This window comes from Aquarana catesbeiana, linkage group LG04 (genome assembly GCF_042186555.1).
Source record: "Aquarana catesbeiana isolate 2022-GZ linkage group LG04, ASM4218655v1, whole genome shotgun sequence".
Lineage (NCBI taxonomy): Eukaryota > Metazoa > Chordata > Amphibia > Anura > Ranidae > Aquarana > Aquarana catesbeiana.
In genome coordinates, this window is record NC_133327.1 from 618,255,937 (window position 1) to 618,283,936 (window position 28,000).

At 43.3% G+C, this 28,000-nt stretch overlaps 1 protein-coding gene and 1 long non-coding RNA gene across 3 annotated transcripts in view; one reads left to right on the top strand and one right to left on the bottom strand.

The window, feature by feature from the left end:
• The window catches only part of XDH (xanthine dehydrogenase), a 195,238-nt gene that overhangs the window by 146,956 nt on the left and 20,282 nt on the right, over positions 1-28,000 (bottom strand). For both annotated transcript variants that reach the window (XM_073628291.1, XM_073628292.1), the window contains exons 4-7: positions 23,903-24,011; positions 13,990-14,116; positions 10,465-10,526; positions 764-826 (exon numbers count right to left, since the gene is read on the bottom strand). In XM_073628291.1, the coding sequence (XP_073484392.1) occupies positions 764-826; positions 10,465-10,526; positions 13,990-14,116; positions 23,903-24,011 (361 nt within the window). The remainder of the gene's footprint in view (positions 1-763; positions 827-10,464; positions 10,527-13,989; positions 14,117-23,902; positions 24,012-28,000) is intronic.
• On the top strand, positions 9-27,999 carry LOC141140794 (uncharacterized). The gene is made up of 3 exons (XR_012243999.1): positions 9-118; positions 25,688-25,866; positions 25,954-27,999. It is a non-coding gene; the product is annotated as an uncharacterized lncRNA (long non-coding RNA).

Below are 28,000 nucleotides of genomic sequence, written 5' to 3' on the forward strand. Positions count from 1 at the left end.
CTACCTCCAGTGATCTCTGCTGGCCAACCTGCTGTGCTCACAATGCAGCAGGGCAGTTGCTCGGCATGGGACCCAGTGTCTTCTACAGTGATTTCCAGCTTCTAAAATGATCCCACAGGTATGGTATATGCATAGTTTCCATGGTTGAAGCTGTATAAAATGCACTACTTTAGAAATATTCTTTAAGTAGATCAACTAGTGAATTAGAGAATAGGTTTGTTTTAATTATTTACAAGGTTTCCATTGTTGCTTGTACTTTGTATTGCATCTTTGTTTTCCACTTAATAGAATAATGCTAATTTATTACAAAGATACTACATTCTATGTACAATATAACTTTGGAACATTATATGGTTTATCTTATTTTTGAATGTATTCATTTGTTTTTAAGCAGTGATAAATGATACATTTGGTTGAATGTCAGTTATGGTATCATGTTTATGAAATTATAGTCATGACAGTTTAAAGCCAATTCCTTATTACAGCAAAAAGAAACAGCATACGATCAAACAGAGATTTCCTGACAGGCTGGAATTTTTTTATTATGCTGTGAATATTTCTGATATTGGACACAAAACTGCACACATCATGATCATCCCAAACAAAGCTGTAATAAAGTCAAATCCCAGAGAGTAGAGAATTGAAAGTGCGGGTAATTAGGGTCAGTGAAATTCTGGTATGGGGTCCTGTAATTTGTATTTTTGCCCCTGGTTGAAAATATATTAAAATATACATAACAAAAAAAAAGTTATGTAGATCTTACCTCATTTTCCTCCTTCTTGTCCATACAACAACCATTGGTCATCTTTTTGCCACAACAGCTGTCCTAAGAGAATATATATTTGGGGTTAAAATGACCATAATATTAAAACTGGCATCTCAGCTACAAAGTTAAATTCTCCACCTCATGCTTGGAAGGTCACTCTGGGATCTTTCACAGATTTGAATGATCAGGTTGGTGGCTGTGCTGTGTCTGCTACACATATAAACAGATTTTGGGTTGTGGTCGAGCAAGCATTAACAATATATATTTAACCTTATTTTTGAAGTTACATAGTTGCATAGTTAGTCAAGTTGAAAAAAGACATAAGTCCATCTAGTTCAACAAATAGAAAAAAAAAAAAAAATACTAGAATAAATAAACAGAAAACCTCCATACACACAATTCTATGCCCACAGGTGATCCAGAGGAAGGCAAAAAGACCCAATAAAGCATGATCATGATCCGATTTGCTTCAGGGGGAGAAATGATCCTCCAGAAGGCAAGTCCCCGGATCAACAATCTTTTGTGTTATTAGCTATAACTGTTAATAACATGTTAAATTGTGTGTACTTAGGAGTGCATCCAGCTCTGAGCTGGCCAGTACTAGTTATTAAGGGTATTTTCACAGCTCTTAATGTGAAGAAGCCTTTCCATATGTGGAGATTAAATCTCTTTTCCTTCAAATGTAAAGAGTGCCCCCTTGTCCTTTGTAATGACCTAAAAGTGAATAACTCAAGTTCACTAGGTGAAAAACACCTTGCAGTCACTGGCCCCCTAGCCCCCCCCCCCCCCCCCGTTTTATTTACCTGAGCCCTGAATTTCCGTCGGCAGGTCCCTGCTGTTCCTCTCTCCATGGGTTCCCGGCTCTTGATTGGATAGATTGATAGCAGTGCAGCCATTGGCTCCCGCTGCTATCAGTCAAAACCAATGACGCAGGCGCCGGGGGAGGGGGCCGAGTCCTGCTTTCGGCCTCTATGGACACCGAATGCTGGACTCGGGAGCGTACCCGCAAAGTAACCCCCTTGGGAGAGTGCTTCTCCAAGGGGGTTATCTAATGCGGGGAGGAGCCACAAAAGCCGTCGAGGGACCCCAGAAAGGGATGTTCGGGGCCACTCTGTGCAAAACGAGCTGCTCAGTGGAGGTAAGTATGACATGTTTGTTATTTTAAAAAAATAAAAAACAATCCTTTAGTATCACTTTACGCTCCTCTTCTCAAGAGAGTGTAAATTTTGTTCAGCTAATTTTTCCTCATAGCTGAGCTCCTCCATGCCTCTTATCAGTTTGGTTGCCCTTCTCTGCACTCTCTCCAGTTCCCCGATATCCGTTTTGTGAACTGGTGTCCAAAACGGAACTATGTATTCCAGATGAGATCTTACTAATGATTTGTACAGGGGCAAAATTCTCTCTCTCTCTCTCTCTCTCTCTTTGGAGTCCATACCTCTCTTAACCACTTGACGACTGCCTCACGCCGATGTATGTCGGCAAGGTGGCACGGACAGGCAAAATCACGTACATGTACGTGATTTGCCTTCCGCGGGTGGGGGGTCCGATCAGACCCCCCCGGTGCCCGAGGCGGTCGTCTTTTGTCCCACGGCGATCGGAGGTGAGGGGGAGGCCATCCGTTCGTGGCCCCCCCCTCGCGATCGCCACCGGCCAATCGAATAATTCCTTTGCTGCTGTATGCTAAACAGCAGCAAAGGAAATGATGTCATCTCTCCTCGGCTCGGTAATTTCCGTTCCGGCCCGAGGAGAGAAGACAGGTATGTGAGTGCACAACACTACACACACACAGTAGAACATGCCAGGCACACAAAACACCCCGATCGCCCACCGATCCCCCCCCAATCACCCCCCCCCCTGTCACAAACTGACACCAGCAGTTTTTTTTTTTTTTTTTCTGATTACTGCATTGGTGTCAGTTTGTGACAGTTACAGTGTTGGGACAGTTAGTATTAGCCCCCTGTAGGTCTAGGATACCCCCCTAACCCCCCCTAATAAAGTTTTAACCCCTTGATCACCCCCTGTCACCAGTGTCGCTAAGCGATCATTTTTCTGATCGCTGTATTAGTGTCGCTGGTGACGCTAGTTAGGGACCTAAATATTTAGGTTCGCCGTCAGCGTTTTATAGCGACAGGGACCCCCATATACTACCGAATAAATGTTTTAACCCCTTGATGGCCCCCTAGTTAACCCTTTCACCACTGATCACCGTATAACTGTTACGGGTGACGCTGGTTAGTTTGTTTATTTTTTATAGTGTCAGGGCACCCGCCGTTTATTACCGAATAAAGGTTTAGCCCCCTGATCGCCCGGCAGTGATATGCGTCGCCCCAGGCAGCGTCAGATTAGCGCCAGTACCGCTAACACCCACGCACGCAGCATACGCCTCCCTTAGTGGTATAGTATCTGATCGGATCAATATCTGATCCGATCAGATCTATACTAGCGTCCCCAGCAGTTTAGGGTTCCCAAAAACGCAGTGTTAGCGGGATCAGCCCAGATACCTGCTAGCACCTGCGTTTTGCCCCTCCGCCCAGCCCACCCAAGTGCAGTATCGATCGATCACTGTCACTTACAAAACACTAAATGCATAACTGCAGCGTTCGCAGAGTCAGGCCTGATCCCTGCGATCGCTAACAGTTTTTTTGGTAGCATTTTGGTGAACTGGCAAGCACCAGCCCCACGCAGCGTCAGGTTAGCGCCAGTAGCGCTAACACCCACGCACGCACCGTACAGCTCCCTTAGTGGTATAGTATCTGAACGGATCAATATCTGGTCCGATCAGATCTATACTGGCGTCCCCAGCAGTTTAGGGTTCCCAAAAACGCAGTGTTAGCGGGATCAGCCCAGATACCTGCTAGCACCTGCATTTTGCCCCTCCGCCCGGCCCAGCCCACCCAAGTGCAGTATCGATCGATCACTGTCACTTACAAAACACTTAACGCATAACTGCAGCGTTCGCAGAGTCAGGCCTGATCCCTGCGATCGCTAACAGTTTTTTTGGTAGCTTTTTATTGAACTGGCAAGCGCCAGCGGCCTAGTACACCCCGGTCGTAGTCAAACCAGCACTGCAGTAACACTTGGTGACGTGGCGAGTCCCATAAGTGCAGTTCAAGCTGGTGAGGTGGCAAGCACAAGTAGTGTCGCGCTGCCACCAAGAAGACAAACACAGGCCCGTCGTGCCCATAATGCCCTTCCTGCTGCATTTGCTAATCCTAATTGGGAACCCACCGCTTCTGCAGCGCCCGTACTTCCCCCATTCACATCCCCAACCAAATGCAGTCGGCTGCATGAGAGGCATTTTCTTTATGTCCTCCCGAGTACCCCTACCCAACGAACCCCACCAAAAAAGATGTTGTGTCTGCAGCAAGCGCGGATATAGGCGTGACACCCGCTATTATTGTCCCTCCTGTCCTGACAATCCTGGTCTTTGCATTGGTGAATGTTTTGAACGCTACCATTCACTAGTTGAGTATTAGCGTAGGGTACAGCATTCCACAGACTAGGCACACTTTCACAGGGTCTCCCAAGATGCCATCGCATTTTGAGAGACCCGAACCTGGAACCGGTTACCGTTATAAAAGTTAGTTACAAAAAAAGTGTAAAAAAAAAAAAAAATATATAAAATAAAAAAAAATAGTTGTCGTTTCATTGTTCTCTCTCTCTCTATTCTCTCTCTCTATTGTTCTGCTCTTTTTTACTGTATTCTATTCTGCAATGTTTTATTGTTATTATGTTTTATCATGTTTGTTTTTCAGGTATGCAATTTTTTATACTTTACCGTTTACTGTGCTTTATTGTTAACCATTTTTTTGTCTTCAGGTACGCCATTCACGACTTTGAATGGTTATACCAGAATGATGCCTGCAGGTTTAGGTATCATCTTGGTATCATTCTTTTCAGCCAGCGGTCGGCTTTCATGTAAAAGCAATCCTAGCGGCTAATTAGCCTCTAGACTGCTTTTACAAGCCGTGGGAGGGAATGCCCCCCCCCCCCACCGTCTTCCATGTTTTTCTCTGGCTCTCCTGTCTCAACAGGGAACCTGAGATTGCAGCCGGTGATTCAGCCAGCTGACCATAGAGCTGATCAGAGACCAGAGTGGCTCCAAACATCTCTATGGCCTAAGAAACCGGAAGCTACGAGCATTTTATGACTTAGATTTCGCCGGATGTAAATAGCGCCATTGGGAAATTGGGGAAGCATTTTATCACACCGATCTTGGTGTCGTCAGATGCTTTGAGGGCAGAGGAGAGATCTAGGGTCTAATAGACCCCAATTTTTTCAAAAAAGAGTACCTGTCACTACCTATTGCTATCATAGGGGATATTTACATTCCCCGAGATAACAATAAAAATGATTAAAAAAAAAAAAAAAAATGAAAGGAACAGTTTAAAAATAAGATAAAAAAGCAAAAAAATAATAAAAAAAAAAAATAAAAAAAAAAAGCACCCCTGTCACCCCCTGCTCTCGCGCTAAGGCGAACGCAAGCGGCGGTCTGTCGTCAAACGTAAACAGCAATTGCACCATGCATGTGAGGTATCGCCGCGAAGGTCAGATTGAGGGCAGTAATTTTTGTAGTAGACCTCCTCTGTAAATCTAAAGTGGTAACCTGTAAAGGCTTTTAAAGGCTTTTAAAAATGTATTTACTTTGTTGCCACTGCACGTTTGTGCGCAATTTTAAAGCATGTCATGTTTGGTATCCATGTACTCGGCCTAAGATCATCTTTTTTATTTCATCAAACATTTGGGCAATATAGTGTGTTTTAGTGCATTAAAATTTTAAAAAGTGTGTTTTTTCCCCAAAAAATGCGTTTGAAAAATCGCTGCGCAAATACTGTGTGAAAAAAAAAATGAAACACCCACCATTTTAATCTGTAGGGCATTTGCTTTAAAAAAATATATAATGTTTGGGGGTTCAAAGTAATTTTTTTTGCAAAAAAAAAAAACTTTTTCATGTAAACAATGAGTGTCAGAAAGGGCTTTGTCTTTAAGTGGTTAGAAGAGTGAGTGATGTGTGACATAAGCTTCTAAATGTTGTGCATAAAATGCCAGGACAGTTCAAACCCCCCCCCCAAATGACCCCATTTTGGAAAGTAGACACCCCAAGCTATTTGCTGAGAGGCATGTCGAGTCCATGGAATATTTTATATTGCGACACAAGTTGCGGGAAAGAGACAAATTTTTTTTTTTTTTTTTGCACAAAGTTGTCACTAAATGATATATTGCTCAAACATGCCATGGGAATATGTGAAATTACACCCCAAAATACATTCTGCTGCTTCTCCTGAGTACGGGGATACCACATGTGTGAGACTTTTTGGGAGCCTAGCCGCGTACGGGACCCCGAAAACTAAGCACCGCCTTCAGGCTTTCTAAGGGCGTGAATTTTTGATTTCACTCTTCACTGCCTATCACAGTTTCGGAGGCCATGGAATGCCCAGGTGGCACAAAACCCCCCCAAATTACCCCATTTTGGAAAGTAGACACCCAAAGCTATTTGCTGAGAGGTATAGTGAGTATTTTGCAGACCTTACTTTTTGTCACAAAGTTTTGAAATTTGAAAAAAGAAAAAAAAAAATGTTTTTTCTTGTCTTTCTTCATTTTCAAAAACAAATGAGAGCTGCAAAATACTCACCATGCCTCTCAGCAAATAGCTTGGGGTGTCTACTTTCCAAAATGGGGTCATTTGGGGGGTTTTGTGCCACCTGGGCATTCCATGGCCTCCGAAACTGTGATAGGCAGTGAAGAGTGAAATCAAAAATTTTCACCCTTAAAAATCCTGAAGGCGGTGATTGGATTTCGGGGCCCCGTACGCGGCTAGGCTCCCAAAAAGTCCCACACATGTGGTATCCCCATACTCAGGAGAAGCAGCTAAATGTATTTTGGGGTGCAATTCCACATATGCCCATGGCCTGTGTGAGCAATATATCATTTAGTGACAACTTTGTGCAAAAAAAAAAAAAAAAAAAGTGTCACTTTCCCGCAACTTGTGTCAAAATATAAAATATTCCATGGACTCAATATGCCTCTCAGCAAATAGCTTGGGGTGTCTACTTTCCAAAATGGGGTCATTTGGGGGGGTTTTGTGCCACCTGGGCATTCCATGGCCTCCGAAACTGTGATAGGCAGTGAAGAGTGAAATCAAAAATTTACACCCTTAGAAATCCTGAAGGCGGTGCTTGGTTTTCGGGGCCCCGTACGCGGCTAAGCTCCCAAAAAGTCCGACACATGTGGTATCCCCATACTCAGGAGAAGCAGCTTAATGTATTTTGGGGTGCAATTCCACATAGGCCCATGGCCTGTGTGAGCAATATATAATTTAGTGACAACTTTTTGTAAATATTTTTTTTTTTTGTCATTATTCAATCACTTGGGACAAAAAAAATTAATATTCAATGGGCTCAACATGCCTCTCAGCAATTTCCTTGGGGTGTCTACTTTCCAAAATGGGGTCATTTGGGGGGGTTTTGTACTGCCCTGCCATTTTAGCACCTCAAGAAATGACATAGGCAGTCATAAACTAAAAGCTGTGTAAATTACAGAAAATGTACCCTAGTTTGTAGACGCTATAACTTTTGCGCAAACCAATAAATATACGCTTATTGACATTTTTTTTACCAAAGACATGTGGCCGAATACATTTGATGACTAAATATGACTAAAATTTAGTTTATTGGATTTGTTTTATAACAAAAAGTAGAAAATATCATTTTTTTTCAAAATTTTCGGTCTTTTTCCGTTTATAGCGCAAAAAATAAAAACTGCAGAGGTGATCAAATACCATCAAAAGAAAGCTCTATTTGTGGGAAGAAAAGGACGCAAATTTCGTTTGGGTACAGCATTGCATGACCGCGCAATTAGCAGTTAAAGCGACGCAGTGCCAAATTGGAAAAAGACCTCTGGTCCTTAGGCAGCATAATGGTCCGGGGCTCAAGTGGTTAATACAAGAAAGTATTTAGCTTGCTTGCTTTAGAAACCAGAGCTTGTGAATGCTATTATTAAAGTTTACTTTACTTTCTAATAATGTGTCCCTTGAGCTGCTGGCTCCAGCGTTCCTTGTAATCTTTGTCCTCTGATGCCCTCCACCCCAACTGCTGTAGTTTTCCAATGTGGCAGGGGTTAATAGAATTGAGGGAGCTTGACAGACCTAAAATATTGTTTTCTAGCATGAACTAATTTATGTGGTTATTGATTAAACTCTCAAGTATATTCCCAACTATTAAAGTTAAACTAACCAGTCTGTAGTTACTTGGTAAAGACTTTGATCCCTTTTTAAATAAAAGAACCACATTGGCCGTATGCCAGTTATTAAAGGGTCTCTAAAGATTAGAAACATTGGTTTTAAAATAACAGGGCTCAACTGTTTGAGGACACCTGGGTGTAAGCCATCTGGTCCAGGTGCTTTATTCACCTTTATTTTGTCTAATTGTTTCTGGGCCATATCAATTTTGAGCCATTTGGGTTTTTTGGGGCAATACTTTAACTATACAGAGCTGAAGATAATATTTCATAAATTTGTCTTCTTTCTGTCCTCAGTCGCCAACTCTAAATTATTTTGTAAAGGGCCTACATGATCAGATCTGACCTTTTTACTTTTAATACACTACAACAGGGGCCTCCAAACTTTTGAAACAAAGGGTCAGTTTACTATTGTTCAGACATTAGGGAGGCCAGACCGTGGGCATTCAGAGTAGAAAAGGTCCTGACATCAGTGAAAACAAACGATGCTCCATCTTTGGTGTCAATGGGAAGAAAAAGCACCACGTAATTGTGAAATGGAAGGAAAATGATTTACAAATAAATATGTGAAAAGTGTGGTGTGCATTTGTTTTCAGCTCCCCCGAGTCAATACTTTGTAGAACCACCTTTCGCTGCAATTACAGATGCAAGTCTTTTTGGGTATTTCTCTACAAGCTTTGTACACCTAGAGAGTGATATTTTTGCCCATTCTTCTTTGCAAAATGGCTCAAGCTCTGTCAGATTGGATGGAGAGCATCTGTGAACAGAAATTTTCAAGTCTTGCCACAGATTCTCAATTGGATTTAGGTGTGGGCTTTGACTGGGCCATTTTAACACATAAATATGCTTTGATCTAAACCATTCCATTGTAGCTCTGGCTGTATGTTTAGGGTCGTTGTCCTGCTGGAAGGTGAACCTCCGCCTCAGTCTCAAGTCTTTTGCAGACTCTAACAAGTTTTCTTCTAAGATTCCCTTGTATTTGACTCCATCCATCTTCCCATCAACTCCAGCTTCCCTGTTCCTACTCAAGAAAAGCATCCCCAACAACATGACGCTGCCACCACCATGTTTCACAGTGGGGATAGTGTATTCAGGGTGATGTGCAGTGTAATACCCTGTACACACGGTCGGACATTGATCGGACATTCCGACAACAAAATCCATGGGTATTATCCGACGGATGTTGACTCAAACTTGTCTTGCATACACACGGTCAGACAAAGTTGTCGGAAAATCCGATCATTCTGAACGTGGTGACATAAATTTAATTTATTCTGCGCATGCATGGCACTTTGTGCGTCAGATTTGTGTACACACGATCGGAATTTCCGACAATGGATTTTGTTGTCGGAAAATTTTATAGCAAGCTCTCAAACTTTGTGTGTCGGAAATTCCTATGGAAAATGTGTGATGGAGCCTACACACAGTCGGAATTTCCGACAACAAGGTCCTATCACGCATTTTCCATCGGAAAATCCTATCGTGTGTACAGGGCATTAGGATTCTGCCACACATAGCGCTTTGCTTTTAGGCCAAAAAGTTCAATTTTGGTCTCATCTGACCAGAGCACCTTCTTCCACATGTTTGCTGTGTCCTCCACATGGCTTCTCGCAAACTGCAAACAGGACTTCTTATGACTTTCTTTCAACAATGGCTTTCTTCTTCCATAAAGGCCAGATTTGTGGAGTGCACGACTAATAGTTGTCCTGTGGACAGATTCTCCCACCTGAACTGTGGATCTCTGCAGCTCCTCCAGAGTCACCATGGACCTCTTGGCTGCTTCTCTGATTAATGTTCTCCTTGCCCGGCCTGTCAGTTTAGGTGGACAGCCATGTCTTGGTAGGTTTGCAGTTGTGCCATACTCTTTCCATTTTTGGATGATGGATTGAACAGCGCTCCGTGAGATGTTCAAAGCTTGGAATATTTTTTTATAATCTAACCATGCTTTAACCTTCTCCAAAACTTTATCCCTGACCTGTCTGGTGTGTTTCTTGGCCTTCGTGATGCTGTTTGTTCACTAAAGTTCTCTAAAAACTCTCTGATGGCTTCACAGAACAGCTGTATTTATACAGAGATTAAATTACACACAGGTGGACTCTATTTACTAATTAGGTGACTTCTGAAGGCAACTGGTTACACTAGATTTTAGTTAGGGGTATTAGAGTAAAGGGGGCTGAATACAAATGCACGACACACTTCCGATTTTTTTGTAAAAATTGTAAAAATCATTTATCGTTTTCCTTCCACTTCACAATTATGTGCCACTTTGTGTTGGTCTATCACAGAAAATCCCAATAAAATACATTTATATTATTGTTTTTATTTGCAAGATGACAAAATATGAAAAATGTCAAGGGGTATGAATACTTTTTCAAGGCACTGTATCAGGAATTGGAAACGTTGGGGTAACATACACTTTAATCCAGGGAGTAAAAACACTCCTAAGCAAAGATAAAACTCACTTTGGCAAACGTCTTGAAGCCCTGAAGAATAGGACGATATCCAGTACAGCGACAGAGATTCCCTGTTTGGGTGACAGTAATTAGGATATCAGATTTGACTACATGTGGTCACTACAGATAAATCAATCAGTAAATACTACATACAGACAGTATATGACAATTTCCATTAATGTTCCATTTAGCTTTTTACAATTATTATACTCTTTATTTTACTAACTTATACAACACTACTTCATGTAGAACTTGGCAGAGAAAACTAAACCATTTACACATGTTTATAACCTGAAAAGAAATTATGATCTAAACAGATTCCTATTTATACTGTAGTGATTGATGTCTGTACTATTTCCATCCCCTGGAGAAACTGCTATCAAAGTCTGAAAGCCTTGGCAGTTGGTCATGTGATATTTCACAAAGGGAAAAACGGACTGATCTACCCTTTCAACAAAGAAATCACAGGAGCAGGTTTAAAAACATTCAGACTTTAACCACTTCAGCCCCAGTAGATTTTCCTGCTTAATGACCAGGCCATTTTTTGCGATTCGGCACTGTGTCGCTTTAACTGACAATTGCGCGGTCATGCGACACTGCACCCAAACAAAATTGGCGTCCTTTTTTTTCCCACAAATAGAGCTTTCTTTTGGTGGTATTTGATCGCCTCTGCGGTTTTTATTTTTTGCTATATAAACAAAAAAAGAGCGACAATTTTGAAAAAAACACAGTGGAGGTTATTTACGAAAGGAATATCCACTTTGCACAGCAAGTGCACTTGAAAGTAAAGTTGCTGTAGATCCGAGGGGGACATGCAAGGAAAATAAAAAACAGCATTTTAGCTTGCACATGATTGGATGATAAAATCAGCAGAGCTTCCACTCATTTCAGATCTACCCCTTAGATTTAGAGCGACTGCACTTCCAAGTGCACTTTCCGTGCGAAAGTGCAAAGTGGATTTGCCTTTCGTAAAAAACCCCCAATATTTTGTACTTTTTGCTATAATAAATATCCCCATTTTTTTTAAAAGCAATTTTTTTCTCAGTTTAGGCCGATATGTATTCTTCTACATATTTTTGGCAAAAATATAGATTGGTTTGTGCAAAAGTTATATCGTCTACAAAATAGGGGATAGATTTATAGCATTTTTATTATATATTTTTTTATTACTAGTAATGGCGGTGATCTGCGATTTTTATCGGGACTGCGACATTATGGACGATACAACGGACACTTTTGACACATTTTTGAGACCATTGGCATTTATACAGTGATCAGTGCTATAAAAATGCATTGATTACTGTAAAAATGTCACTGGCAGGGAAGGGGTTAACACTAGGGGGCGATCAAGGGGTTAACTATGTTCCCTGCTACATGTTTCTAACTGAAGAGGGAGAGGACTGGCTAGAGGAATTGACGGATCGTGGTTCCTAGCCAATAGGAACACACGATCTGTCACTCCTCTGAGAACAGAACAGGGAAGTGTGTGTTTACACACACTCGTCCCTATTCTGTCTCTCGTGCTTGCGATCACCTGTGGCCGGTGGTCATCGCGACCGTCGGCCACGAGCATCGGCACCCCCCCTGTGCAACGCGTGCCTACTATCCTGATCCCGCGAGCAGATGCATAGCTATGATGATTCGCAGGATCGTGCCGACCTGCCGCAGTAAAATGACGGTGGCTAGTCAGCAAGCGGTTAAACACATTGTCAGTCCAGGAGGGAGCCCGGGGCAGCATTTTCCCCAGCAATAGTATTTCCAGTCCTTTATATTGTCTTTACCTATGCAATCTAAAAATACTCTGAAAATAACTTGAGCTTAGGTGCACCTTAAAAGAGTTAAAGTGGTATTAAACTCAAAACCAAAATGGTAATATATTGCAACTTACCAGTCATTATATGTCGTGGCTGCATTTGTTTTCGGTTTTTAGTTTTTTTCCCTCTGTTTTGCTCTGGTAATCTGGCCAGTAACACACCCCCTGTATTATACAGACACCACTCTGGATGAAGGAGCACAGTGGGCAGATTTGGACAGCAGCAATGTCAGTCGAGGGGGGGAGTGTTTAATGTACTAGCAGATTTAAATATAGTAACAAACTGAAGCTGAACTTCCGCTAATACTTTATAATCAGTTACATTTTTTTTCCTTTTGGGATAAAGGCTTCACATTAATAAATAGAAGCTGATAGTTTTAACTGTTTTAGCACCTGCTCATCCTTGTAACTGCAAGAAAGCTTTTCTATTTAAAAACAACAAACTTATTGGCTGGATCACCAGATGAAAAAAAGTCTAAAAAAAGAAATGAATGCAGCCATCACCAGTGGCGTCGCTAGGCGGGGGCGGGGGGGGGGGGTGACACCATCCCAAGGGTGATGCAAGCCCCGCTCCCTTTGGCAGTTTTTTTTTCTTCAGCCGGGACACACCTCCAGCACCGCGGCTGTGCCTGCCGTGTGTTTTCCTCTTCTATGTCTCTCACTCCTGCCCAAGCCTGTCTCGATCTGCTCTCCACCCGGGTGGCGCGGCTGCACTCCTCTCCTCTCCAGCTGCCTCCCGGGTGTTCAGTGTACCTGACCTGCCCAAGCTGGTGTGGTAACGGGCAGGGGTGTTGGCTTGCAATTGGGGGCGGGGGAGATGTCCTCCGTCGCCCGAGGTGAGGTGCTGTGACGGGGGCTTGCTGATGAGGTTGGTTTATGCTGCTGGTCACAGCTATATCATATGGAGGGGGTGATTTGTTCTGGGGGGGTCTGTACTAATGGAGGGGGGTGGTTTGTTCTGGGGGGGTCTGTACTAATGGAGGGGGGGTGGTTTGTTCTGGGGGGGTCTGTACTAATGGAGGGGGGGTGGTTTGTTCTGGGGGGGTCTGTACTTATGTAGGAGGAGTGGTTTGTTCTGGGAGGGGTCTGTACTAATAGAGGAGGGGTGGTTTGTTCTGGGGGGGTCTGTACTAATGGAGGGGGTGGTTTGTTCTGGGGGGGTCTGTACTAATTGAGGGGGGTGGTTTGTTCTGGGGGTCTGTACTAATGGAGGGGGGGTGGTTTGTTCTGGGGGGGGTCTGTACTAATTGAGGGGGGTGGTTTGTTCTGGGGGTCTGTACTAATGGAGAGGGGGTGGTTTGTTCTGGGAGAGGTCTGTACTAATAGAGGGGGTGGTTTGTTCTAGGGGGAGTCTGTACTAATAGAGGGGGGTCTGTACTGAGGGGGGTGGTTTATTCTGATGGAGGGGGTTTATACTTTGTGGAGGGTCTGCACTAACAGGGGAGGGTCTATACTTAGTGGAGGGGGTCTTTACTGAGGGGTGACTATAGTTGGTGGAGGGGGGGGGTGACACTGCTGCTCCGGGTGACACCAACTCTAATGAAGCCACTGGCCATCACATCTAAGAATTGGTAAGCTGCAAAATAATGAATGTTTGCTTTTGAGTTTAATACTTCTTTCACTAAGGTTTGTTATGTGCTCAGAAATAATATTTGCAGATTAAACACACAACTATCATCATGACAGAAGATCCGGGACTGTATAGCCGACTATAATTCTACCTTGGAAAGCATCTTCAATTTCTTCCATGCTGGGCTGGGGTGTGTTACGCAGTAAGGCGTACATTGACATGACAATTCCTGGCGTGCAGAATCCACACTGTGAACCATGACTCTTCGCTATTCTCTCCTACAAGTGCAGACACAAATAGATGGAGAAATTCAGCCACAGGACTTAGTGTTAATCGAGATAGTGAATACCTGGATCCACTTCCAGATAGTAAGACATTAGTAGTGTTAGTGCATAGAATTCAGATCCTTATACCAATGTTTTAGCTGTATCATAACCACATTAACCATATTAACCACTTCAATACAGGGCATTTTCACCCCCTTCCTGCCCAGGCCAATTTTCAGTTTTCAGCACTGTCGAATTTTGAATAACAATTTGCGCGGTCATGCAACACCGTACCCAAATTCAATTTTTAGCATTTTTTTCCCCACAAATAGAACTTTCTTTTGGTGGTATTTGATCACCTCTGCGGTTTTTATTTCTTGCGCTATAAACAAAATGAGAGTAACAAGTTTGAAAAAAACACAATATTTTTTACTTTTTGCTATAATAAATATCCCAAATTTAAAAAAAAAAAAACACATTTTTTCCTCAGTTTAGGCCGATATGTATTCTTCTACATATTTTTAGTAAAAAAAGTGCAATAAGCGTATATTGGTTGGTTTGCGCAAAAGTTATAGCGTCTACAAAATAGGGGATAGATTTATTGCCTTTTTATTATTTTATTTTTTTTTACTAGTAATGGCAGCGATCTGCCATTTATATCATGATCAGACACTTTTTATGCTATTTTGGGACCATTCATTATACATCGATCAGTGCTATAAAAATGCACTGATTGCTGTATAAATGTCACTGGCAGTGCAGGGGTTAACACTAGGGGGCGATCAAGGGGTTAAATGTGTTACTTAGGGAGTGATTCTAACTGTAGGGGGAGGGGACTCACAAGGGGAGGAGACCGATCGTTGTTCCTCTGTACTGGGAACACACAGATCCACCTCCCTGCTGTTACCGGCAATCGCGGGTGCCCGGCGGACATCACGGCTGCCAGACATTGGCATCGGCTCCCGAGTGAGGCGTCGGGCACGTGGGCACCCCCTAGACAGCCGGGAAGCCGAGGACATCATATGACGCCCGCCCAGGATGGGAGAGCCCTCCTGTGGATGTCATTTGACTATGGGCGGGGAAGCAAGTGGTTAAAGTGACACTAAACAATATCCTTATTCTCCAACAATAATCCATACACGTCCACAACTTAATGGTCCTGTAATCTATTCTGCATTAAATATTTTTTTACTGTGTTTTGTCCTCCGTGAGCTCCAGAACACATTTTTCCCAGCTGACTTCCATGTGTTTGGAACAAGCAGTGCACGTTAGTTGCGGCTATGTGCCCTGCTCTATTTACACCATCAATCTCATAGCTCATAGTCCGTAGTCCATCTCGGAAGCCAGCAAGCGTGGCTACATTCCTACTAGGGTTGCCAAAATCCTGGACAGTCTGGGTTTTGAATCATGTGTCTGGGTTTCAGTCAGGGCCGGACTGGGAATGAAAACCAGCCCTGGAAAAAATGTCATACCAGCCCCATAGCATTATTATACCAGCCCAACAGCATAACGTCATTATTTTCTTGTTCATAAAATGGAAAACCATGCATTTTAAAGCACATTTAAAGAGTGCATTATATATAGATAAGACACATATAAAAGCACATAGGGCTTTTTATATATATATATATATATATATATATATATATATATATATATATATATATATATATATATATATATATGTAGGAAGGCCAGTATGGTGGCCTGAATTTATGGGAGGAGCCCGGTGGGTATTTAAGCAGCCCGCTCACCTGTGGTGCTTGTCGGTTTCCTGTGCGCGATACGTTACGTCACTAGGCCGACTATCCGAATACCAAACGTCCGTAAGTCGTTGTCTCGCGAAGTTCCCGCATTTGCTATTTCATGCTCGAGAGTGTCAGTGTTTACCGATCCGTATCGTTCGTACCACGCGTCTGGCTTGGCTGTCGCAGGTAGGGTCCCGTCGGACTTTTCGTTTTTCATATCATGTCACTAAACCGTGAGTTCAAATTTCGTTTCACCCGCATCTCACAAACTGCAATGTATATCGCTCGTACTTTCGATATGTTACAAATTCGATAGCACAGCGACGCTGACGTCGCTTCATTTCTAGCATGTCGGTATCAGTAGACAGCCATAGCCAGTCGCAATTTTGTAAATGATCAAATCAAGTTAGTTCGATACCAATCATTTCTCATTTCTGAGATATTTCTAAACTCATTTCGGACATTTCAAATCATTTCTCATTTCTGAAAACATTTCTGAACTCATTTCTGACATTTTCAAATCATTTCTCATTTCAGTCACCTACCGCGCTCCGATTCGAATCCAGTCGCACCAAAGATGCGCCGATTCGTTCCGGTGTGCCCCAGTTATTACGGCCTCATTTCTATACATGCTCCAGAGTTACGTTGTTGTCAGTCAATTGTACCTCTGTCATGGTCATCATTTCATTTCCATGTATCACGTCCCGACATGAATTCAGTCGCATGAAAAATGCACCAATTCGTCTCGGCGTGCCCCAGGATTGGCCTCATTTCTATACATGCTCCAGAGTTACGTTTTATCAGTCATTCGTACCTCTGTCATGGTTATCATTTCATTTCCATGTATCACGTCCCGACATGAATTCAGTTGCATGAAAAATGCACCGATTCGTCTCGGCGTGCCCCAGGATTGGCCTCATTTCTATACATGCTCCAGAGTTACGTTTTATCAGTCATTCGTACCTCTGTCATGGTTATCATTTCATTTCCATGTATCACGTTCCGACATGAATTCAGTCGCATGAAAAATGCACCGATTCGTCTCGGCGTGCCCCAGGATTGGCCTCATTTCTATACATGCTCCAGAGTTACGTTTTATCAGTCATTCGTACCTCTGTCATGGTTATCATTTCATTTCCATGTATCACGTCCCGACATGAATTCAGTCGCATGAAAAATGCACCGATTCGTCTCGGCGTGCCCCAGGATTGGCCTCATTTCTATACATGCTCCAGAGTTACGTTTTATCAGTCATTCGTACCTCTGTCATGGTTATCATTTCATTTCCATGTATCACGTTCCGACATGAATTCAGTCGCATGAAATGCACCGATTCATCTCGGCGTGCCCCAGGATTGGCCTCATTTCTATACATGCTCCAGAGTTACGTTATCAGTCATTTGTACCTCTGTCATGGTTATCATTTCATTTCCACGTATCACATTCCGACATGAAATCAGTCGCATGAAAATGCACCGATTCGTCTTGGCGTGCCCAGGATTGGCCACATTTCTGACACATGCTCCAGAGTCCAGATCATAGCTAATCGCAGACATCGGGGGATTGATCCACATCTCTGTCATGCAATTTCGACCATTTCACTCCCACAACGCATCACCGTTTCGAAACCAGTCGCATCTGAGGTGCACCGATTCGTCACGGCATGCATCACTGGTTCCGATCGCATTTCATACCTATACCAGAGCTCGGTTAGTTGCCAGTCGCTAACACGGCACAACCAATTCGAGCCGCGGTCAAAACAATCATTTCTCTCATTTCATTTAATACTGCACTCCTATTCGAATCCAGATGCATCAAACAAGCACCGATTCGTCCCAGGAGCACCAATATTTTCAGTTGCCCCATTTCAATACATACTCCAGAGCCCGGTTCACGGTCGAACAAATCGTGACACGACCAGGCCGCACCTCTGTCATGCAGTTCATTCATTTCACAATCAAAGCAAACATTTCGAATCATTTCATTGTCACAAGATTGCAAGCATCATACAAATCATTGCTTCAAGTTACTTAGCAATCCCTTCACGAATTGTCACCTTTTCATTTTCCTCAAAAAAAAAAAAAAAAAAAAAAAATCCATACCTATACCAGAGCTCGGTCGGTTGCCAGTCGCAAAACACGGCACAACCAATTCAAGCCTCGGTCAAGGTAAACATTTCTCTCATTTCATTTCATGCTGCGCTCCGATTCGAATCCAGATGCATCAAACAAGCACCGATTCGTCCCGGTGTGCACCAATGTTTCTTCTGTTGCCTCGTTTCAGTGCATGCTCCAGGGCCCGGTTCACGGTCGCATCAGTCACGACACGGCCAGGCCGGACCTCTGTCATGCAGTTCAGTCATTTCAAACATCAAGGCAAACATTTCGAATCATTTCGTTCTCACAAAAAAAAAAAAAAAAAAAAAGAAATATACGAGCTCAAAAACAGGATATTCTCATCAGATCAAGTCATGTCACAGGCCGGCAGCGAAGACTTCACGGCCCCTCTGTCGGCTTTCACACAGGCCTCATTTCACTACCTCACAGTACGTACGAATGTGGGAATATTCGTTCAGCAGCCATCGACGAACAAACCATAGATCGGCTCTTACAAACAGAACTAGACCGAGAGTACGTTATAGGCCTTTCACTCAGCCCCCTTTCAGCACTTGGAGAGTCAGCCCTATTTGGGGCTTGTCAAGGGCAAATTCACAAATAAATTACGTTTGGGGTACCACCTGTCTGCGCCTCATTCTTCCCACATCCCCAGTCTCAATTCCCTGATTCCCTCCGAAGAATTCTCCCTAAAATATTCCTCCGTAGACATGCCGATACAAGCAGTCATCAAAGCAGGTACAGGTGCCTGGCTTTCCAAAACCGACATCTCGGATGCCTTTAAGCTCCTGCCTATCCATCCATCCCTTTGGGCTGGCATGGCATCAAGTGGAAGGAGGCATATTATTTGGCCACAAAACTGACGTTCGGTTCGAAGAGCAGCCCTTGGCTCTTCGACACATTCGCTCAGTCTCTTGCTTGGATACTGTTACACAAGGCTCAGTGACAAAAGTCATCCATTACCTGGACGACTTCCTACTAATAGAACCTCCCAGCAAGCCCCCAGGAGACCTCGACAAACTCAGAGCGATATTCGGAAAACCCAATCTTCCCATCACCGAGCACAAAGTAGAAGGCCCAGCACATAACATCACCTTTCTCGGGGGCCAACTTAGACACCTGCGCTATGCAAGCCAGTCTCCCCCTCGACAAACTAACCCGCATTAAGGCGGTCCTTCACAAATTCACCCACACCAAGGGGTGTACCAAGAAGCAGTTGCAATCTCTCCTGGCAATGCTGAATTTCGCCATACGAATTATTCCACAAGGCCGCACCTTCGTGTCACGCCTGCTGAGATTCCTGCCAGAAACACAAGACCCCGATCAGATCTTAAATCTAGACTCCGCAGCAATAGCGGACCTATCTATGTGGGACGAATTCCGTCCTCCCGGAATGGCATATCCCTAATTATACCCATGGTTTCAGCTCTGTCACCCCAGGTGGTGACAGTCGCTGCAGCCACCACAGGTTTCGCTGCAATTTTTGGCCATCATTGGTTTTCAGGACCCTGGCCTCAACAGATACTGTTGATACCCGGCTTATTCAAAACATCTTCCCTCCTCGAACTCTATCCCATGGTGGCAGCTGCACAACTCTGGGGTCACCATTGGACAGGGCAAACCGTAATCTTCACCACCGACAATCAGGCCACGGCAGACATCAACAAAGGCAGGTCCAATTCCCCAGCAGTCATGTCCTTCCTGCGCAGATTGGTACAACTGTTCTTACAGCATCAGTTTAACATACACTGTGCATTTATTCCAGGCAGACACAATTAGCTGCTGACGCACTGTCACGTTCTAACTACACCTCCTTTTCAAACAGGTTCCCGGAGCCGATCCAGTGTCGGCCCCTATCCCTGCCTGGTCACAACTGACCCTGGACTAGTTTAACATTTACAAGGAGCAACGCAGCTCATCAATCACTCACTCTCTCATAACACACTCAAAGCCTACCAGACAGCTTGAAAGGCGTTCAATAAATTTCTCACATCCTGCCGTAAAGGACCAATAGATGTCAAACAGGTACTGGCCTTCATTTCATACTGCCACACTCAGCTGGCCTTATCTTACAATATCATTCGGCTATACCTAGCCGGCATTCAACATTTCGTGACCCTGGAAGACCCCACAAAATCTTCACTGTTCTCATCACACGCTATACGAGCCATCCTAAGGGGCATCCAGAAACAACAACCAGTGATTAGTACTAAGCGCTTACCCATTACGGGGCCCATCTTCAGGGATATGTCGACTATTCTGGCTACTTCGCCATTCGGTCTGCTGCCCAGCACGGTCCTACAAGCAGCCATATAGTTGGCTTACTACGGGTTCACCTATAACCACCCCACAGACCAAGTATTACGCAGACGGCACTTGCTTCGCCACCAAGACCATTTCATCCTTCACCTCGAGGTTTCTTAAACCCAGGAAACAGGCTCTGGAGTGGACATTTCACCTCTACAGAACCAATAACAGCTGGTGTCCAGTCACCGTACTTAACCGTCTCCTCTCACTCCTGCCTGAACAATCGGACACCAGTCCTCTTCTACCATTCCCAGTTAAACCCTTAAACGCATGTCACTTTGTAAAACACATAAGGATACTTCTCCGCAATCTTCACCTTAAACCCAGTCAGTACTCCGGACACTCCTTCCGCATCGGAGCAGCCTCCGCAGCAACCCGCCAGGGGGTTCCAGACCACATCATCAAAAGACTAGGCAGATGGAAATCAGCCTGCGTCGCCCGGTATATACCCAATCCTCAAGTAGAGATGGCACAGGCATTCTCCAAATTGGCTCAATGAATACCTGAAAACCAATTATATATTATATCCCTACCTGAATGTTTTTGCCCCCTTATTTTGGCATACCGGCCATTAGACCAAGGCACACTTTCAGGTCCATTTCATATGGTAAGTCCACACTTCCAGGTCTATTTCCGATGGTAAGTCTTATCTTTATTATAAGTGTTATCTATGTCCATATCGGACATAGGGCTCCGACCATAAGTAGGAAGGCCAGTATGGTGGCCTGAATTTATGGGAGGAGCCCGGTGGGTATTTAAGCAGCCCGCTCACCTGTGGTGCTTGTCGGTTTCCTGTGCGCGATACCCACCCTCCCATCCCCATTTCAAGGCATTCATTTCATTTCATTCATTTCATCTCATTTCTCTCTACAGAATAATCACTTCTTAAAACCAGGGTATGCCCCCTTATTTTGGCATACCGGCCATTAGACCAAGGCACACTTTCAGGTCCATTTCATATGGTAAGTCCACACTTCCAGGTCTATTTCCGATGGTAAGTCTTATCTTTATTATAAGTGTTATCTATGTCCATATCGGACATAGGGCTCCGACCATAAATATATATATATATATATATATATATATATATATATATATATATATAAAAGCAAATTACAGTTAAACGTGGTAAAAGTGGAACAATCATCAAGAACAATCCACTTATTGCTATGGTGATATATATTGCCAGAATAAGGAATAATCAAAGAACTTTACTTCAAAGTATGGAAGACGTAAACATGTTCAAAACTGCGTTTGATGGTACAGTGGCTGCAATTGATGGGTACAGTGGCTGCGTTTGATGGTACAGTGGCTGCGTTTAATGGGCACAGTGGTGGCAATTGATGGGTACAGTGGCTGCGTTTGATGGTACAGTGGCTGCGTTTAATGGGCACAGTGGTGGCAATTTATGGGTACAGTGGCTGCGTTTGATGGTACAGTGGCTGCGTTTGATGGGCACAGTGGCTGCAATTGATGGGTACAGTGGCTGCGTTTGATGGTACAGTGGCTGCGTTTGATGGGCACAGTGGCTGCAATTGATGGGTACAGTGGCTGCGTTTGATGGTACAGTGGCTGCGTTTGATGGTACAGTGGCAGCGTTTAATGGGCACAGTGGTGGCAATTTATGGGTACAGTGGGCGGCTGTGTTGATGGTACAGTGGCTGCGTTTGATGGTACAGTGGCTGCGTTTAATGGGCACATTGGTGGCAATTTATGGGTACAGTGGCTGTGTTTGATGGTACAGTGGTTGCGTTTGATGGTACAGTGGCTGCGTTTAATGGGCACATTGGTGGCAATTTATGGGTACAGTGGCTGTGTTTGATGGTACAGTGGTTGCGTTTGATGGGCACAGTGGCTGCAATTGATGGGTACAGTGGCTGCGTTTGATGGTACAGTGGCTGCGTTTAATGGGCACAGTGGTGGCAATTTATGGGTACAGTGGGCGGCTGTGTTTGATGGTACAGTGGTGGCAATTGATGGGTACGGCACAGTGTTGGCAATCTATGGGCACAGTGGCAGCGTTTGATTGTATACAGCTTTTCAAAGTTATCTGGCACTTGAACAAAACGAGAGAGAGAGAGAGAGAGAGAGAGAGAGAGAGAGAGAGAGAGAGAGAGAGAGAGAGAGAGAGAGAGAGAGAGAGAGAGAGAGAGAGAGATTCTTGTGCTGTAGCAGCTGCTGCCGGCCATTCACTGAAATCCTCTCCTCGTACAGATAGTGGGCGGTGCTGGCTGGCGCCGCACGGGACGAGGCAAAATGAAGCAGCAGCACGGCGTTCTCCTCCTGCTCCTCCCCCTCAGGCACACAGACAGAGCGAGGCTGAGCCATGATGATGAGTGTGGTGGGCGGCGCGAACGGAGGAGACAGTGACGAGTGACACACAGGGAGGCAGCCATGGCAAAGTGCAGCAGCGGCGGCTCAGGGCTCACTCAGCGTCACTCAGTCAGGACACAGGCAGTGAGCGGCCCCCCCCCCGGAGAGCGGAGACACACACAGAGAGTGAGTCAGTGAGTGACACACAGCTGGCATAGTGCAGCAGCGGCGACCGCCGCTGCTGCAGCTGATGCTGACACAGGCAGTGAGTGAGAGCGGCCCCAGCGGTACTACAGTGCAGCCAGCCTACCGGGATAATTCCCGGTATCCCGGTAGGCCAGTCCGGCCCTGGTTTCAGTCAGCAATGTAGAACAGGGCCTGGCAGAAGGGTGAGGGGGCACTATGCGTGCCACATTACTATTCTCTTTGGAGCGCCCAAAGGTGTCCCAGGTCTGTAACAATCCTATAGTGTATACTAAAAATAAAAAAATTTTGCTGTGCACCACTAAAGTGTGTGGGTTTGGCTTGAAGAAAAAGTGGCAACCCTAATTCCTACATAAAGTGAGACCATGGAGAACAAACGTAGCCACCCTCTAATAGGGAGTCTGATTACAGCAAAAAAAAAATGGTGAATTTGGAGATTTGAAGGAGTATGAGAGCAATAGAAGGCACTTTTTTTAGGTTAGAATACATGCTTGAATAACATTTTCTTGTTTGAAAAATCTGGTGTTAAAAGGCAAACCAGGTAGCGCTGCTCCAAGCCTCTTGTGTAAAGCCTCTTGGCTCCACTTCCACCCCAAGTGCTGGTGCCAAAAAAGGAGCACGTCCCAATCCACACAAATGCTGCATTTAAAAACCCAAAGCTGCACTCTGCTGACATCAACCGTTCAGTTTATTGAAAGACTTGAGCAAGTTCCCACTTTTGGCCATGCCCCTTAGAGGGAGTGGTCTATCTGGAACGGGTGTGTATAACGGCAGAGCAGCGGATCCCTACAGAACACAACTGGATTGCTGGGTGTGTGAGTATGTTTTTTGTGCAGAACAAAGTTGTAGAGGAAAACGGAAGAACAAAAACAATAGTTGGGGCAGGGAAAGGAAGGGGAAGGAGTAGTGAAGATCCTCTTTAGTTAGGTGTGATGGTCAGAGGCCCACAGATTTCTGTCAATATAGTATATTTTCTTACAGCAGTTTAGAGCTCACAGGTGGACACAGATATAAAGCTTTAAAGAAAAAAACAGTATGATTGTTTTAGATTATTTGCTGTCTTTGCATGCACTGATTTATTGTGTTGTCAGAGACTACAAATTGTGACTTACCTGAATAGGATGAAGTCTTGTCTTGGTGCTTCCAATACCTTCCACTGTAGTGACAGAGGTATGGTGCAGAGAGCAGACAGGAGCTAAACAGGCATTTACTGAGTAATGTCTGAATCCCAGTGTATAGAAAATCATAACATAGTTACATAGTTGTACAGGTTGAATAATGCCACGGTACATTCAGTTCAACCTGTGTATGTGCGTGTGTGTGTGTTTATGTCACTACCATTTTCCATATCCCTGTATATTGCGTTGGCTAAGAAACACATCTAAAATGTTTTTAAATGTATCCACACTGCCCGCTGATAACTCCAACTGTGGAGGGGAGTTCCACACCCTTACTGTTCCAACAGTAAAAAATCCTGTATGCCGTTTGGGATTGAACCTTCTCTCTTCCAACTTCATTGTGTGGCAGTTCGGCTTCTTTAGAGAGCTTGGGTTAAATAGTTTGCGTCCAATGCTGGAGTCAGCATTTAAAAATTTGTATATTGTGATCATATAGAAAAAAAGAAGAACAGTTTCCCCATAACATGCAAACAACATGTACAAAAAATGTTGGACATCGTTGTATTGCAAAGGCTATGGGGTGTAATGACCCCCTGCATGTCAATCCTAACATGATCCCCTGCAGGGCAGGGCAGGACAGGCGGCATTGCACACATTCCTTTTTGCTTCCTGAGCCTTCATTTTTCTGATTTAGCTGTCAGGCTCAAACAACTTATAATCTTCAATCCATACGAGCTACACTTGTTGTATAAGGTAAACTATAATACTTGATCTAATTTTGAATTGTTTGACACTCACCACTTCTTGCACACATTCTATGTTCAACACATAGTTCACTTTTATCACACTCTAATGCCCTGTACACACAGTCGGACATTGATTGGACATTCCGACAACAAAATCCATGGATTTTTTCCTACGGATGTTGGCTCAAACTTGTCTTGCATACACACGGTCACACAAAGTTGTCGGAAAATCCGATCGTTCTGAACGCGGTGACGTAAAACACGTACGTCGGGACTATAAACGGGGCAGTGGCCAATAGCCTTCGTTTCTTAATTTATTCTGAGCATGCGTGGCACTTTGTGCGTCGGATTTGTGTACACACGATCGGAATTTCCGACAACGGATTTTGTAGTCGGAAAATTTTATAGCAAGCTCTCAAACTTTGTGTGTTGGAAATTCCTATGGAAAATGTGTGATGGAGCCCACACACGGTCGGAATTTCCGACAACAAGGTCCTATCACACATTTTTCATCGGAAAATCCTATTCTGTGTACAGGGCGTAACACAACCACCTCTCTGATATTTTTTTCACATGTTTGTCAGCCAGTCATCACACACGGCATACCTTCATTAAAATTTTCAAACACTAATTTCAATTATTCATTATTAATTTTATAAGCTTTTTACCATCAACCCCCAGCACACCCCACTCCTTGGGGCAGTTTCCTCAACACTTACAAAGCTGATTGCAGCGCCATAATTACCTTAATTATGTCTATTTTTTACTATATTTTTACCATTTTCTTACTACTTCTATTATTCCTACTTACCCCATAAATAGATTTTTGTATCTTTTTATTTTATTCACATTAGTTAATCTCATTCCCGGAACCTTACAAAATTCTGTTGTGCATATAATCCTATGGCTGTTGCTGTTTGTCCATATGATTAGACATACCCAGTTTAATTTAACACTCTTACAATAGAGTTAAGAGTTAACTTCACCTGTCCCCTTATTTAATATAGGGTCATTAATTGGAGACTTGTTGCAGGTGACGGTTCTCTCGTTCCCTCCCCTGTCTTGGCGGGCGTCCTGTGTGTGGCTTCCTGTAAGCCCATCGGGTTGGGCCTCTTCCCCTTGGGGAGGTGGGAGCAGTCACGTGACCCTCCAGATCATTCCATTGCCTTTTAATACCTCTGGTCACGAAACCACCCACTTCACAACTTAGCGGTAAATATACCATCTTGTCATATTCTTATTAGGATTTATGATGATATATGCTTTGAATTCTGAAGATAAAACCTTTATGTCTCATAGAGTCTACGATCCCCCTGAAGATGACCACTCTATGGTCGAAACACGTCGGGGATATAACACCCCATAGCCTTTGCCATACAACGATGTCGAATATTTTTTGTTCATGTTGTTTGCATGTTATGTTGTGGAATATGTAGTATGTCATTTGGCCTGATTTATACATTGTACCTTAATCAAATTGTGACCTTTGACAATTTTTAAATACATTTTTCAATATTGTTTATACATAAATTCTTTATTATGCCCATATTGCTGTCCAAAGTCCCACACAAATGGGGAAACTGTTCTTCTTTTTTTCTATATAATTATTCCGGGGTTTGCAGCCTATACATCTCACTGATATGTGTTTTTTCCTTTTTCTGTATATTGTGATCATATCCCCCCTTATGGGTCTCTTTTCCAGGGAGAATAAGTTTAACATTTGTAGTCGTTCATCATAACTGAGGTCTTCCAGCCCCCTTATTAGCTTTGGTGACCAAAACTAGACAGTACACTCAATATGTGGCTGAATGAGAGTTTTGTAAAAAGGTAGAATTATAGTTATATCTTTTGAGTAGATACCTTATTTAATGCATGCTAATAGTCTGTTAGCCTTGCTTCCTGCAACTTGGCATTGCTAAGTCTATCATCTACTAGGACCCCCAGATCCTTTTTCCATCCTTGATTCCCCCAGAGGTTCTCCCCTAGCCAGTAACTTTCATTCATATTTTTAGCACTCAAGTGCATTACCTTACATTTTTCAATATTAAACCCCATTTAGCTGCCTAGCCCTCTAGTTTAACTGGATCTTCATGTAAAGTTGCTATTTCCTGTTATGAAGTTAATGCAATGCTTAGCTTTGTTTCATCAGCAAACAACGAAATTAACCTATTTATTCCAACCTCTATATCATTATGGACAAGTTAAACGGAATTGGTCCCCCAAACAGTTTTCCATCCAGGTACATATGATATCATCAAAGCCAACAAACCCTAGCTTTTGTTTGTTAGGTACAAGTATCAAATGCCTTAGCGAAATGTACTTTATCAAGTGCCTTAGAAAATCTAGATCCGCTACATCCACAGACCTTCCTGTATCCAAATTACAGCTTACCTCCTCATAGAATGCCAGGTTGGTCTGTCAAGAACAGTTCTTCATAAATCCATGTCGGTTACTACTAATGATATTATTTTCATCAGAAAATTCTTGGATATGGCACCTTTTAAAACCTTCCAATAGTTTACATACTAATGATGTTAGGTTGACAGGTCTGTACCAATATATATCTTAGCCCTTTTTTTAAAATTGGAACCATGTTTTCTTTTTGCTGGAACCATTCTAGTCAGTAAGCTATCCTCAAAAATTAGGAATAATGGTCTGTCTAAGTTATTTGAGGACTCTCAGGTGTAAGCCATCCGGTCCTGGTTATTTCTTCACAGTAAGTTTTTTTAGTCTTTTTTGAACACTGGTTTCTGTCAGCCACAAGGGTACATTCAATATAAACAAGACATTACCGTCTTCTTTATTATACTCCTCCTTTTAATTTGTATAAAATAAGGAGAAGAATGTAATAATATAGTTGCCTTCTTCCAGTAACTTCTGACTAACTTCCCATGTCACCTTTTTGGGGTCAGTATGTTTTGACTTTGTCTTCTTATCTTTAATATATTTGAAAAAAATGTTGCTCTCCTTAGTAATGCATCATTTGTGGCCTATTTTAGCTGCCTTGATTATGCTTTTGCATTTCTTGCTGCATTTTTTGTAGCTTTGGAATGCCGATAGTAACCCTTTGGCCTTAAATTTATTAACAAATTTTTTTAGTTAATATACCTTTAAAATGCTGTGTAAAAAATAAAAAATAAAAAAATTATTGTAATTTTTCCATAAAATACAATGTTACCTTTTTTCATCCTTTGTTGCATTTCGGGGCTGCTGATCTCCTCTTTCATTTCATTCTTTCCATCCACATTATTTCAGTCCAGCTTCAGCTGCACTTCATTGCTCTGGACCAGGTTCCTAATCATGAAAATGGTGGGCCATGTCTGCTCAGCAAGTTTTGGGAGAGCTG